The 17155-nt window shown below is 26.3% G+C and overlaps 1 protein-coding gene across 4 annotated transcripts in view; it reads right to left on the bottom strand.

Moving 5' to 3' along the window:
- The window catches only part of LOC106677438 (optomotor-blind protein), a 317270-nt gene extending 302172 nt beyond the window's left edge, over positions 1 to 15098 (bottom strand). For 2 of the 4 annotated variants that reach the window (XM_014415367.3, XM_014415369.3), the window contains exon 1: positions 14687 to 15094. In XM_014415367.3, the coding sequence (XP_014270853.1) occupies positions 14687 to 15012 (326 nt within the window). In that variant the 5' untranslated portion in view covers positions 15013 to 15094. Of the gene's footprint in view, positions 1 to 14686 lie in introns of all 4 variants that reach the window. The other 2 variants (XM_014415370.3, XM_014415368.3) reach the window with 2 other exon arrangements.
- Between the last annotated feature and the right edge of the window lie 2057 nt (positions 15099 to 17155).

Here is a 17155-nt window from a genome sequence, read left to right as displayed (position 1 = left end):
TATATATATATGCAAAACATTCAAGACAAACGTATTCCATAAAATTGAAATTTAGGGTATAGAGTTACTTACTCTCTATGGTGCTCATTTCAAATATGTTTTTTTAAAATTGTTTTTTAACTTACGATACCACCCGTTTATATTTAGTCATTTTAAAATAACAGACATAATTATTTTTTTAAATTAAAATCTCTCCCTTTTTTAAAGTTTATTTTAATAAAAAATTTATTCTACTTGTTCCTATAAATTTTGTTAAATTGGTATACATACAATGTTTTATTTATTTAACTATTTACTATAATAGATCATTTAGCCAGAAATAATGATTTTGTCGGGGCATTTTTTTTTCATTGAATTATGAACTCAATTTAAACCGACTTATCGAATTATTGAATTATAAATATAAATTATGTAAAACATTATTTTTTTTATTTTTCACTTAAATTAAATTTATATTTGGACCTTTTTCTAGCAATGAAAAGGTTTTTTTGCCCCTAAATTAATACAAAATTATTTTATACAATGTTAATATTCTATTTTAGTTATGTAATTTAAGAATAATTTAAAAAAAAAAAAATTTTTAAATTGAATTGTGTCTAATACCAATTTCAATTTTTGAAAAACGTGTGCATAATTCAGATTTTATTTTTTTTGTGAAATTATTTACATTGTCCCATTTCAAATAGTAACACCATAATTCCTTCTTATATATCCATAATATTTCGGAATATGTACTACATAAAACATTAAATTAGATTTGCATAATTTTTTGAAACTGTAATATTGAAAAATTCCTTGTCAAATTATTGCAAGAAGCTCTTCATAAATAAAACTATTACCACATTGTTTCAATAAACGTTATTAATACAAGTAAATTTTCATTTATTGATAATACAATTACTTATCCAGAATAGTCTTGATCAAATAATTCCAGATTAACTTTTTTTTTTTTGTTTATTAATAACAACATATAATTAATTACAAAAATATTATTTGAACATTACCAATGGCAATTATGAACAATATAATGTAAAAGAAAAATTTATATTTATATTTTTTTTCCTTCAAAGTTTGATAACTCTAGCTTATTCCAACTAAATCTAAATAGTTCAGAGATACCTTCTATTCACAATAATTGCTCATTACAAAAACGCTATCAAATGGATCATAATATGTCAATAAAAAATATATTTTTCTACAACTCCAAAAGTTTCTATTTTTAAATTTAACATGTTTAAGCATAGTCTTAAACATTTTATTCTATGAGGTCCTTTATTCAATTGTAAATTTAACAGAAAAACTAAAATGAATTTTATAAGGTATATCTAAATGAGAGACCTAATATCAAACTATATTATAACTTCTTATATTTATAAGAGGTTTAATTAAAGATAACAGTGAACTAAAATCGTTTTTAATTTATTTTTAATTTATTTCAAACATCTGAAAATGACTTACTTTATACAAATTTTACAAGTCAGTATATAAAATTTTTGATGTTGATAAAAAATTTTAAAACAACCACCAAATTGGTTTTCTAGAGTCAAAAAGGCTATATTGTATATTTTGACTTAACTTAAAGTAATAATTCTTAAAGATTATCATCTGTTAGTTATAATATCATTCATTAATAATAGTAGAACTAAATAACAAAAATGTTCTACAAATTTAGTTTGCTTAGATATAGTAGGGAAAATCCGTTGTAAATTATGAACATCTTGTATTTCAATATTTGAAGAAAAACAAATTTTTCTGAAGGTCTATAAATTGTTAGCATTATATTGAAAATGTGTAATCATTGTCTTTTAAATTTTATTAACGTTTAAAACAAGGAAATTAAATATTCCCGTAACTGAAAGTACAAACTAAATGAAAGCGTGGAGTCATTCTCTTTAGTAATTTTTTGGTTATATTTTAAAATATATTTGCCACAACAGAAACTAATCTTTTTTTTACATACACATTTTGAATAGTAAAATTGATTAACCAATGCCGAATCAGGGATATGAAAAATATTAAATAGCGACAACAAATTGTTAAATTTTGTATCACATTTGAAAATGGCATTACTTTTCTCAAATCGACAACACAAGATTTGTGGTAATGATGTGTAAATATTTTATGTAAACCTGGAAACGCTCAAATTTTTAGTATTATATATTTTTTTCTTCAAACAATAAAATACCACCAATTTTTTTACTATTGCTAATTAAACAGGATTATTATTTTTGATTTTCCAACGGTCAAGACTGAAAAGCAACAAAGAAATCAATTAGATCCAATGTTCAACAAAAAAAAAATATGATAGTTTATATTTGAAATAAATTTTAATTGATCAAGCATCATAAATATTTATTTATGCAATATGAGAATTGAATAATTAATAATGTTGAAATCTTTATATTTATTTCTTCTATTGTATTTTTTTATAAAAATTAGGAAATTAGTTTGACATTAACTCCCATACTGAGAAGAGCCTTAAGAATTTATCAGTTTTTAATTAAATTTTGTTTATGATTTTTGTTAATTGTTTCTTATAAATTTTTTTAATTTCAAAACACCATTTAAAATTTATTTTGTATAGATTCATATATCTTGTTCCACAACAAAGTTAAATCCCCAATAATAATTATAAATCTACTAAACTATCGAAATATGTTAATACTATACAGTTTCAAAATAATTAAAATAAAAACCCAAAATTTCAAAACATATAATTTATGACTGTAGATTACTTGACTGAAAACTATTTGATAAAAAAGTATGTATTATTTACAGAGCATGGTTCAAAGCGGAGAAACGATTGTTCTATTTTGTTCTTGTACAAATAATATCTTATATGTTTGTATATTATATACATTGAACATAGTTCTAATACATTTATCAATTTATTTTCATAACTTAGTAATTGAAGACATGAATGCTTCAACAATTCAACATTTCTGGGAAAATTTGGATTTTTGATTGGAAGAGTATTTTAAATACTCCTTTGCACATAGAACCTCTTTTAATTATTAACCCTTAATTTTTAGTAGTTTTTAAAAGTTAAAATTTGAGTCTTCTATTCTTTAATAGGAAAAAATAAACATTAAATTGAATTTTTCAATAATAATATGTTTGTACTATAACGGCTTGATTCACGTCTACCAGTTAAAATACAAAACAAATACATGAGATTAATTGGATTCATTTTATAGAAGAATTGAAGTTATTCACATGTTGGAAATTTTAAAACAGTCTTGAAACTTACAATTTTTTTTTTAATCCATACAAACATTTAATCAACAGTTCATACCTGGGAGAAAATTTGTGTTACAACGAATACAAGCATATAGGATTGAAGCGTTTCATAATTAACTTTATAATTAGCGACATGTGTTTGGTTTATTACCCCTTATGTCTACAGAAGTAGTTATTTATTCTTTTTTTTTCTCCTAAAGTTGTAATATTTTTGGTTTATTTTTTTTTTAATATAAGAAAAATATTTAACATGTAAGTTGTAAAAGTAAATGCTTCAATCCTTTACCATACATTATTTAAATTCAATATTTGTAAATAGAAATGGAAATAAAAAATCAGATATATAAATATTATATAATATGTATAAGTATAATTTTATATTATTTTTATATTAAATATAAATACATAAGATATTTATAGTGTTTTTCATGGGTTTAAATATTTTCACTAACAAGGTAATAAATAGGTCTATGTCGTTTCAGTGGGGAACCATAGATGATTCTTGTTCATGTTAATTAATGTTTTAGCTTATAAATAATTTCAATTTATAACGTTATATAAATACATGTACATGTCGGTACTTTGAATAGTGGCACATCTGGCTAAAATAAGTTTTGATTTTATTTTGAAATGGAGGTGTACCAAAGATATTACCGTAGATCAGGGTTTATTTCTCAATTGTAGTCCGTCTAAACCTGGTAGGGTAGTTAAAAATTAACCGCAGTCTGCTCTACAATCATCTTTAAAATTTTGGCTGATGAGCCACTTAATTAAACAGTTATAAATATAATACTTTATAATATAACAGTTTGAGATAATTTAAAAAATAAGTTCATGTAGTTTTGTTGTTTAATGGTGGTTTAAATCTACATGAATATTTCTTGTTTTGAATTTTTCGATAGCAGCCTGTTACTTTGCTTAGATTAATCAATAAAAGGCTTAGAAATTATTGGAACACGAGGTAGGTGTTCGTATTCTGATATGCAAATCCCGCGGTGGTCAATGTATTGAAAGAAAATTTATAATCGTATGAAAAATATTTTAAAATAAACGCACCCTAATACTCAAGGTTCCATGTTTGCTTTATGGCAGGGTTTAAAAAAAAAAATATGTGCCTGGCGCCGAGTTGGTAGGCGGACTGACCGCAAGAGCCTCGAGGAAGAAGAGATCAGTAGCTGGTTCGACTTAGACAAGAACTCATTTGAGGGGCCCCCCCAGGTACCTGAAATGCACGGTTTTTTTATTTCATTTTCTCCGTTTACTATCGATAAATCTCTCCTTGGCCAAAAAGCTAATAGACGGTTCCTACCTCGGTCAATGAGAAATATTTCATCTTCTAGACAGCAGACTGCCTCCAAAACCTACACTTACCTCGTCCATTCCTTGTCTCCAAATCATACAGTTCCGGTTATTTATACGATCCTACCCCTACGGTACCTGTTCAGATGTTACAAATCAGCGCTATAAATATCAATGAAGAGATACGAACGGTAAACAAATCTTCAACAGGATAAACGGGCTTGTCCAAATAAGTTATAAATTATGATTTAATTGAATGCCTATGGATAGAATTTGAAATAAAGACGTTCCCATGAAGGGAGTAATGATCCTCTATCGTGTCTTCTCCTAATTGTATACAGGAAGGAACCGGGGATTTATTACCCATCATCGCGGTTGTAAATGCTATGGTACTGTGATCGGTAAATTACTGCCTCTAGGTTTGGCACCAGAGGCAGCGACGTTTCAATATACATATATATTAAACTGAACAGTACTTCCAACATAATATATCAAAATATGTAAATATAAAACATTAATAGTATGTCCTAAAGGACCGGAAACCGATGCACAATAGCCAACGAATATGCGTTAGCACATATTCTCCCAAACGAGACACTCTCAAGACCGGAAATAGACATCATTTTAGTGATACACTCATTTTAATGAGTTTATCGACAGTCTTCAACCTTTAGCATCTAGATCTGCCCTGACGAAGCCCGACAAGGTGGGTTAACATTAAATAGTTTTTCCATCCCCTAACGACGGACTTGACTCTTCCTTAAATTTCAAAATAACAGTATAACCACAATATCCCTTAACGAACACAACACAATATTAATTTATGAGGCTAACAATTATATAAGTAAGCTATTAGTATTGATAATGCTAACATTGTGAAAAATTTAACAAGAACTGTTTCATTTCATGAGAATTAATAGACTGTACTTTTGAGAAAATTTACACAAATAATTCTTGTCACGTTTAAAAAATAACTTGGGTTAAATCTTTGTTATTACAGAAAAATTAAAAAAAACATTTCTTTCGAACTTGATTCAAAGAAATTGTTTCAAATCAAACCCAAAACATTGTGTGCAATTGTCTGATTAAATAAAATTGTGGAATATTCGACATCAATAGATGTTTAATTCAACTCGAAAACTAACAAATATTGTAAATTAGATTATTATTAAGACTAGAAAAAATATATATAAAAAATAAAAGCTATTTTTGTTACAATTTCTGATTGTATATTTAACCAATACCCTTATAAATTTGTTTTCAAATTTGTATAAGCTTAGAAATGAACTAGCTTTTACTAAATGGTACAAGAGAAATATTTTGTTAGCAACTTATTTGAACAGTTATTAATTGGATATAAACAACTATACTGGATTATTAAATAAAATCTATAGACAGTCGGCTTTCTTATCAATGAGATGCATAAACATTTCAGAGACAATGTCTAATAATATTTTAAATAATAATTCTGAAAGAGCACATGACTCAAGTTTGTTCAGTTGTTATCATGAAGAAGTAGTATAATTTAACTTCTAAGTAATTAAATGTTTTAAAATTTTACTGGTATAGGGAGGTTTGGAATAGTTTTAAAAAAGCATAGGAAATTTATATAGTAGGTAAAGTTTGAGTTCATATGATGTAATTATACCAAGTATAAAGTAGGATTTCGAATGATTTTATTATAAGAAATTGATGTATTGTGAAATCATGTATAGTAGTAATGATATATTAATGAAATCGTTTGTACTGTAAAATGAATTATTAGTGTTACAAACTCCACAAGAACGTGTTCTAACAGCTGGTAGGATTTGATATTTTCCAATAGTTAAGGATCCGCTAATTTAAAATTAATTTAAGCGAAGTTTCTTTTTAAATAAATTTAGCGCAAAGTATCAGGTAGTGAACGAATGCAGTAGAAAATAAGAAACGGTTAAAAACGTCTAAGAAGCTCAAGACATTGGAGTTGCCAGGTCAGCTTTAGATTTAAAAATTGCGTATGACTTCTTAGTAATCTAACAAATTCTAAAAAAACATGTTTTTTATTTTATATTCTTTTAGTTATTTTAGAAAAATAAAATATTCGCTCAAAGCAAAAAGGATAGGTAACAGCATAATGCAGAATAGCGGTACTTGTATCCAATAAAAATCGTTGTAAAGAGGGTCGGAATTACTCTCTGGACTTATTTTTCTTGGCGATATAGTAAAGTGTATATTTTATACAAAAGTGTATAGTTTTGCTTACATGCCCGGACTGAATTACATTCTATTTACTAGTTTGTTGATTGTGGAAGTCCCTTTATAGATTGTTTTGGTAATATTTTATACCCCATTAAATAAAATTAAAAAATAAATAAAAAAAGTCTGAATAAATTTTAATTGAAGAATTTAATTTTAATAAATAAATTTATCAGGAATTCATCTTTTTTTATTCATACATTCATTTGATAAACAATTTTTACAAAGGAAAAATAATAAGTTATTCAATTCTATAAATTTCCTTATATACAGCGTTTTACCAGTTTTGACTCATGAAGTTAAAAAAAAAACACTGGGTCCCATTTATAGCTAAACTACATTGTAACATCCAGAATATGTTTACTGAATATCATAAAGTATATTCATTTGAATTGACGATCCTTTAATAAAATTTTAAATTTAAATTATCGAAATCATTAAAAACGGACAATTTGAATTAACAAAAAAATAAATTGCGAAATTATCTAGTTCATATACAAATAATAATAAGTTATTTTGATATGTCTCTAATTCAATATAACAAACCCATCTCTCTCCAGAGGAATTCGAAATGTAAGTTTGTTAAATTTATCTCAAATTCTAAATTATTTTTAATATATAATATATATATGCAAGAATATGTATATATATATATGCTAAACAGTACTAAGAATTATAGGGCTCATACATAAATTCTACATATTTTCACATGCATACATTATTATACATTTTTTTTTTTTTGTACAAACTAAAATAGTGAGAACTTTAAAAAGCGATGATAACTTGGTTATGCCTAGATTTTAATTATTGAACAATTTGGTTATGTCATAAGAGCTTGTCGTTACGAAGCAACTGTTACATCTTTAAATACTCTAGCCTGTAAATATTTTATTACCTGCACTTGAAGCATTTAAAATTGCTTAAGGGCATATAGGTATCATTGATTCATTCCAGAGACCAACCGTAGGTTTTTACTTCTCAATTATGTGTCTCCGTTGAATATTTAAAACAATATTGACAGAGTTCGATTGAAGAGGTTTTCTATAATTAACAATGTTCCTAAATCAACCGGATGAATGAGGCTCAACAGAAGAATCAACAGTAAAAAGAGATAATATACCTAAAATATATATTAATGCATAACAATGAGGTTTATTTTTATGAAGATCTATCTCTATAATATACATTTCGATTTTTTAAATTTAAAAACAGAATTTTATAAAAATAAAGTTAAAATTGATAATATATTTAATAGGAAAACTTATGTATTACATTTCAATTTTTGTAACTAAATATTTGAATAATATTTTTTAAAATATACGATTCAGTTTTCATGCCTTTAATGAATTTACATAAACATATAATATCGCTACTTTCACACAGTTTATTTATTCAATATATCATAGTATTCTATTGAGAACTATTTTTATCAAGTTTTGGAATTTTTTCGTCTTTAGTTTAAAATAGATTAAATGAATACATAAGTATTATAATTGTTTATACGAAACTTTCTAAAGTAACAACTGATACAAATTTTAATAATTAAAACTACCTTGAAAAATGATTAAAGCAAAATAAAAACGAATTAATTGTTTTATATCTATTCAGGACACATTTTTCAATTAACCTTCACTCCAATGACAGGAATTAAACAATTTAAGAAAATAATTCATATGAATCAGTAAATTCTTTTTAGTTTTTAGTTAATATTGGACAAGCTCAATGGGAAAAAAATACATAGACAAAGTAACATTTTAAATTATTATTTAATCTACAAAAAAATACTTTTAAAATGTTCAATAAAATTTCTACTTTTGTTAATCGAAAAAAATGTTTTTTGTTTAAATTATAAAATAATAAAAAGTACTCAGAAAACAATGTTTTTTATTTTTTTCAAGAAAATATGCATTATAAAATTTCAAGAAAAGAAATATGCATAGGACTGAAAGTATTTAACTTCTTAGTTTTGTAACTTAAATAATATGTACATACACGCAATTTTTAACTTAGCATTAAAAATATTCCAAAGCGGGTAGTTTTACACTCGAATGACAATATTTAAACAATAATAACCAGATTAAAAATATAAATGAATTTTATTTATGTTAGCTGTGTAACATTGTTCACTGCGGACATACCTTGATAAAACATAAATATTTCAGAAATTAATATAAAAGCTCTCTAAGTACAAGGTTCATGAACTTGAATTATACCTTTATTTTATTTTATCCCTAATATCATCCCCTCAAAAATGTTCATTAAGTCACTAATGATTCAATATTATATGGTTTTATTTTTATTTTGAACTGACAAATAATTAGCAATGTACCATATATGAGTAAATATTACATGGTTTGATAAGAGGATCAAAATAAAAGTTATTTATGTTTAAAATATACAAATTTTGTACAAACACTTTATATTAAACAAAGCTTCTCATAGGAATAGTTTTATTTATAATCATTGACAACTTCATAATCTTTGAAATAAATTAAACTTTATCTTATTTTCAAGGATTGGACGAAAATTATATTATGTTAATAAAACATTTAATTGATGTCCTTTACAACTTAAATGCTAAGTATTGTTTTTGTTTTTTTTTCAACTTACTTATTATAAAACTGCTTATAAGTAATAGTGATAAAGACTTTTGTTTCTTATACGTTTCAATAAAAGAAAAAGAGAGATTATATTCATTTAGATATAATTAATATATCTGAGCTTTATTTTTACTTATGGAGTTGAGCTGATATTCACCTAAAGTATGTTTTTGTAGAGTGTAAAGCGATAAATACTGTCTATTTAAAAAAAAAATGTTTATTTAACTGTATAAGTAGTAACAACATAATGAAAAAATATACATAATATTATAATAAACTTTGATCGAAGAGCACAATATTAACAAAATAAATGTTGTTAATATTAATTTTAAAAAATATATAAATCTACAAGTTTTAGAAACACTAAGCAAACAAAAAACTTATGTTTAGTTTTAGTAATATCATGTTACTAAACCATATAACTGAACATGTTCAGATCGGCCGCGGGTAACAAAAACATAATTTTTTTTTCTGTTGAATTAATGCACATTATTATGAATTAAACTCATTCCCAGTCTAATTATATTAGAATCATATTAATGATCTTTTATTAAAAGCTAAAATTACTGCTAATTAATTTTTAATCATTATGTATAATTTAGTTACAAGAGTTTCCTCCTTAGCTATGTAATGATACGATTACATGAGCCTTTTAAAACTTTTTTTTTTAATTGTTAATTATTGTACTTTTATATTTAGAATTATTTTTTATTATTAATTTCTTTTATACTCATAAAACAGTTTTTTTGGAATCCTTATTAAACTTAGGCCAATTATAAATAACATTTATCTAGTGTTTAAATTTATTTCACTTACTTCTCTCTACCAATCTAACTAATTACATATAAAATCAAACTGTATATAATGTAACAGTATAACAAGTGTACATTTAGCCAATGTGTACGCTTCAATGCTGACTAAATAAGTGGCATAATCAATTCAAATTTTCTGATATAATTTGTATAAAATTTTAATAAATTATTCCTTACTACTATGATAATATTTTTTTTATTATTTAAATACTTTAATCTGTCATAAGGAATGACACATGCCTCCATTAAGTTGTCATTTATAAATATGTTTAACTTAATTTATATATACACAATTAATAAAATATGCATAATTTAAATACAATTATTTTATTTTAAACAAACACCCTGAAAACAATACTAAACTTAATGATGTTCTTTTCTCTATACCAAAAGAAATATGTCTAATATTTTTATCTATGATTGCTGTAAGAAGTCATCATATTTTAATCAGTTAATATTTGATAACGAGACATTAACGCATGACAAACTATTACAGGCTTGACGGTCATGTAAGTTCCATATTAATGCTCTCTCAGTTGATTGATTGTGAACATTAATATATTTTCTTTTTTTATAATTTAAATTTTAATACTTTCTTACCCAAATTTTATTTACTACAATTTCAAAAACTGCCTTTCAGGTAAATAATTATATATTTTTTTCTTATTTATCATTTTGATGTTATTTATACTTTCTGTGAATATTGTGTGAATAAACTCCTGTCAAAATTAAAATCGCACTTAATTGAGACAGAATGTGCTATGGAAAACTAATTTTTTTTTTTGCAGTAAATTTAATTTTTTTTTTTTATTTCAAACTAAGCCAAATGAAAACAATATATATATTTTTTAGAAATAGTTCTTGTAACATCTTATCAGCACATCTTGTTACATTTCCAATAATATTAAATTATAAATATATATCTTATATTAAAAAATAAAATTCTTATTAAATAAAAAAAACATTAAAATCAGGACTATGAAATAAAAACATTTCCTAAATAAACGACCAGCTAAACATTCCTGTCATATAATTAATTGTTTATATTAAGCTGTCTAGGTTGTGATTCTCATTTATTTTAAAAACTAATCTATTCAGATTTCGTTTTTTTTTGGCGTATTAGATTTAAATTACTGATTATATTACAATTAAACAATAGTAAATCTTTATTATTTACCTAAACGAAATTCAGTAATAAATAAAAGCTATTGCTCACATCCGAAGAAATATTATTATATACTGTAATATATTACTGTCATATACTATTTTCTTGATCTATATTATTTCATATTTTTAATTAAACCATTCAATATTTCACCTATTCTAATTTTATTAATATTTTTATTTTTCAAAATTAAGTTTGTATGAGACCGGATGCATATTGCAAATTATCCATTATACAAAATATATATTTTCTTTCAGCACAAAGTCAACGGAAATATACTTTATCATAAAAATAATGCTTACTTATACATAAAAACTAGATAAATAAATAATACTTCACGAATTAAACACAAAAAGAATTCATATTCTGAAGATGGAAAATTTTTTATTTTATTTTTCTTTTTTAAAACTATGTTATACTAATAATAAAATAATCATTATTTTTTCATAAGTGGTCTTATATATTAAAATTGTTATATAAGAATAAGTTTTCTATATTTAAACAATTTATGCATATCTCAACGGATTAAATCTATAAAATACTTTTTAATTTGTTGTTGAATACAAAATATTTATTATGAAGCAAACCGTTTTTTATACATCCACGGGATTTAAGATAAGTTCAAAGAATAAAGTATATCTATGATATAAACTAAAATTATTAACTAATTCGACAACATAAAGCAGTTCAAAAATGCTGATTAAAAAAATTAATTAATTGTATTTACTAATTCAAACTATCTTAGAAAATCAGTAACATTACTTTAGTTTTCTGGAATACATACTGAAATTAATAACATTTATTTTTTTTTTTTTTGCAGAAATCAATGATAGTAAAAGATAAGAATATTTCTTTTGATTGTCTTTAATTAATACCGATATCATAGGCGCCGAAACGGAAAATCAAACTAAATTAATTTAATATCTATCGAATAGTTAGCAAAATTGTAAGTAATTAATGTATAATTCGCATTTAACATATTGTCCGACCTGTAAATTATAATAAACATTCCTTTTAAATAAAATAAATTGGTTAAAAACTTATAACAACCCATTGTAATGTTTTAATAAATTTTAGTTTGAGCATTTTAAAAATATGATAGCGGGGTTAAGATATTTTGCTTTAAAAATTAAATATTAATTAGAAAATATTATTTTTATTACTTCAAAAACTTCTATCCATTATTATAGTTGCAAAATTTATGTTGTGGATAGCTTTTATATTGTTTTATTTCATTTGTTTATTATAATATAGGAAATATTAACTAACTAAAAGCTAGTTTATTTTAAATTAATCTACAATGATTTTATTTAAATTTTATTATTTTGAATATAAAGTAAAATAAACAGTGTTTGTTAAAGGAAAATTAATAAGCTAATTGAATGCTTAAACAAAAACAAAAAAACGAATATTCTTAAACAAAACATTTAACTTTCAACTTAACCGCTTAATATTAACAAATGAACATCAACAATCATTTATTCCCATTCTCACTGAGTGAAATGAATAATAATATGACTAAGGAAAATATTTTTATTCATCAGGAAAATTGGAGCACAATTCTGAGACATTTTTTGTGTTGCTTACCCTCATTGTATTAGAAATAAACATTTTTTATTGATTTCAATTCTTATCAACGATAAGCATTAACAACGGAATTACAATGTTTGTTATGTTTTCATTTTTTGTTATATATTATCTCCCGACTACAGAACAGTTCAGTATAACCGGAGAAAACATGAAACGGAATTCTTAATAGAGACTTAGAAACAAACAAGCGACTGGTTTCCGAAGTACAATTTGAACGGAGATCATGTCTGATGTGTGTTATTAGACAGTGAATTGGACCGGTAACTTCCAATGGATGAATACCAAGCGCGTAATACGGAAGGTTAACCTACCCATTTTCCTCAATAATGATAGGGATTATTCAACCTGGAATTAATCATAAGCAGGAACTGGCGCAAGAACTTTCTTGTAAGAAACCATCGGATAATTGAAATAACTGCATTACAACTAGTTGAATGTCTCAATGAAATAAATCAGGTATAGAATATAAAATAATGCCGCCAATATTTTAGGAATTTTTATCACGGAAAATATAATTGCTAATAGTACAACAAAAATTTAATATCCAGGAGCCGAACTGATAATAAATTTCAATATGTTGCACCAATCATTTTTGTATTAAATATAAATATCATCCGACCTTTCTGAAAACAAATATTCGGCCATGTGCGATAATTTATTTGAGTACCGTCAGAAAAAAAAATTGATAAAAAAGAATTTATGTACTGTTTAACACATATTTTTAAGACTGGTGCAACCTCAATACAAAAAATCTGGTAAGAAACTGAATATGTACGGTTTTAAATATTTAATAAACTAAATAATAGTGCGTGTACTATTTATATTCACAACACACAAAGAATTTCCTTTAGGATTGCAAAAGTTTTCATTAATGTTCAAATAATTTTTGAGCCTAAAAAAAGAAAAAATAGCCTATATTTTATTTTATTTCCTCGCCAAATATATTATTTTTTGTATAAAAAAATAAAGGAGAATATTGGAAACCGTACACATCCGTGACAATGACTATTATATAATTTCCAAGAAGGGTTTTGTTCGACGAATAGGAATGCTTGAAATGCAGATAAGGAGGGAACGGCAGATTGTGCGCCGGGAGAAATTTACTGGACAAGGCACCGGCCTACTGGTGTTGGCCAACGGGCTCCCGGCTTTGGCGGCGTTTTTCAAAAACCGAAAACTGTTTTCAATCCATAAACTCAATAATTTAATTTTTTTATTTTCTGTATAGCCTAATGTTATTATTATAATCCAAAATAAAATTAGATTTAAAATATTATGAAATTTAAGAAGAGCGTATGCTTTTCTTTTGTTATTTTAAAATTCACTTGTTGCAGAAATGGAATATTAATTTTATCGATATTAAAAAAAAATATTCAAATAATTATCGAAGATAACCAATGAATTAGAATGGAAATGTATTATATAAATTTTGATATATCAAGTTAAAATTTCAGTAGGGTGTTGACAAAAGTGGAAACACTTAAGAAATGTCATCATTAGACCGTGACAACGATTTAAGGTTGTAAATAAACATGGTTCCGATATCCATGAATGAGTTACAACCATATACACTGTGTTTACATAGCGGCAAGGAAGCGATTTCGGAGTGCCACTGAGAAACACCTTGTAAATATGTAAAATTTACATACCTCATATAAGTTGTGAAAGAAGGGTTATTGGATGTACACTGGGAATCGGGAACACTGTCACAAAACACTGTCACACATCATAAGAAATCGGCTTACCTCCCGGACTTTGTGATGACCATCTCAGTACCCAGCTTGTGGAATTTCTCCCAGAGCTCCTTACCCTCCAGGGTGACCTTAGGATCGTCGACGATGCCGTCGTCCTCTGGCTGAAGAGGCCTCAGCATGGCCGGGTGTTGGAGGACGTCCTCTGCTGTCGTGTAGGGGTGTTTAGGCAGTGGATAACAGGGGATCGGAAGTGGATAGCTTGGCCCTGGCTGCGGAGTGAGTAGGCTACTCACACTGAAGTCTGTCGGCCGGTGAAGAAGGTACGCTTGGTAGGACATGGCCTGCGTGGCTTGCGGTTCCTGGCTCTCGTACCTCATCTGGGACACTCGAGCTCCGCTTCGAGCCGGCCCCACCGCGGGAGTGAGGCCGTCACCTCCCCCCCTCCACCAGCTGCCTCGAGCCGATTGGCTGACGTTCCGGCCAATCCCCGGCCGCCACAGACCCACACCCGTCCCCCTCTTCCCCTAACACCCTTATCTCATTAAATATCCACTATTATGTACTCCCTCTCCGATCCCTTGATTCTCCAAACATCACCCCTGCTTTACTATTTATATTTTTAACTCTTAACCTTTCACAGTCGGCTTCCACCCCCCGGTGCAGCGCCTCTTCTCTCTCTCCACTCTCCTTCGCAGCCATAAATATTGATACTTGGATCGATGCTAGTGTCCGTTTCTTTTTAACATTTTTTCTCTTTTTTTCCCGCCTTTGCTTGCCTCACTGTTTTCCGCTCTCACTTTAGTTTATTGATGTTCTCCTTGCTCCCGGCTGTCAGGATTTGTGTCGTTTTGATACGCATAATTATTGTTAAGGGGTGGAAAGGAAAATGAGAATTTACCAAGCCAACAGTTGGATTAAAAGTGATGAATTAGCTTGTTTATGAAGCCAGATCCCTTGTTTATTTCTCATAGTAGATTTTAATGAGGTAACTTTTTTTAATATGATCTACATATATTAAACAGATAAAAATAAAATCATAATGGATAAAATACTTTTTTTTAAACAATCACTTAACTATTAACAGAAATATAAATAAATTAGGTGTAATTTATATTCACTTATAACAATAATTGTAAAGTGGCTTAAAAATGTAGGTATTAAGTGTAAGTATACCCTCGTTTTAGTGTACCTCACACAAAAATCAAAAAGGCGTGTGCTAACAATTTTATTTACTCACATAGATAAAATTAAAAATAAATTAATTTGAATTAACTTTTTATTATTTGAAAAATATATAGAACATAATGGAAACTGTAAAAAAAAAAATGCACAATGTATAGACAATGAAAATAAGCTCTTTTAACAGTTACTCAGTTAAAATTGAACAGTCATGGAGATTTCTATTGCCTATTGTCCATTGAAAACAATTTTATCAAATAATAAGCAAAAATTAATTTGAGTTGATTTTTTATAAGTAAAAAAATTATAGGACAGAAATTAAAATTAATAAAAATATATTGGTCAACATGTATTTGCAGAGTCACTACCTTTTAATTTTATTCAAGAACTATTATAAGAACATGAAATTATCTCCTCTTTAACATTTTCTTAATTATTAACATAAAAACCTAACAATTATGGTGATTTATTTCGAAAGGTAAAAGTAGTTGTATAATGGCTCAAAACAGTAGGTATTGATAAGCCCTCGGTTTTGTGAACCACACAAAAAAAAAATTCAAATACGTTTGCGCAAACAATTTTATGAAATAATACTTGTAAAACAAAATTGAAATCATGTTTATAAAATGAAAGCTTAATAAAAAAAATAAATTAATTAAAACAAAAATAGACTTTATTCGAGAGGCATTACAAGAACTTTAAAGACTTGTAGTTCTCAGTGTTGTTCTCAGTCTTGTCTGATTGTTAAGCTCCTTATATATATGTATTTTTTTTTATAATCTCAAGAATGTGCGATTTCATTTACTTCTGGAATCACCAGTGAGGTTTTAAACTCTCTTCAAACAATACTTGTATAGCACCTGTTCTACAATTCAACTGGTGGTATGCTTCGAGTCGAGATTACACATATATAACATAAAAATTTTAAAAAATGCTATTAAAGTTGTCACGAAATTTCAGCATATGTAAAGGAAGTCTGGAATTGACACTCAAATTAAGACTCAGCAAGACCGAAATTATCAAAGCCCAAAAAGCTAAATTGTGAATAGTTTCGAGTTACTCTACAACTATATTTAAGATTTGAATGCATTTTTTACTTTAATTATTTCAAACCTTGTATGAGTTAAATATATTTCATACAAATTTGTGACCTTTTCGTTGAGATTAATAGCAAAGTATTATTTAATTTTATTTCTTTTCACTGTGCTTTCATGCTTCGAAAAATTAATTACTATACACATTTTTACCTCTTATAAACTGATTGCATTTAATTTTGAACTTGTCAACTTGATGAATCAATTCTATTAATTATTTAGTGTTTTTATTATTTGTATGTTTATA

The sequence above is a fragment of the Halyomorpha halys genome, unplaced genomic scaffold, assembly GCF_000696795.3.
Source record: "Halyomorpha halys isolate HHAL.00 unplaced genomic scaffold, Hhal_1.1 Scaffold99.1, whole genome shotgun sequence".
Lineage (NCBI taxonomy): Eukaryota > Metazoa > Arthropoda > Insecta > Hemiptera > Pentatomidae > Halyomorpha > Halyomorpha halys.
This window is presented reverse-complemented; position numbering and strand designations above follow the sequence as displayed.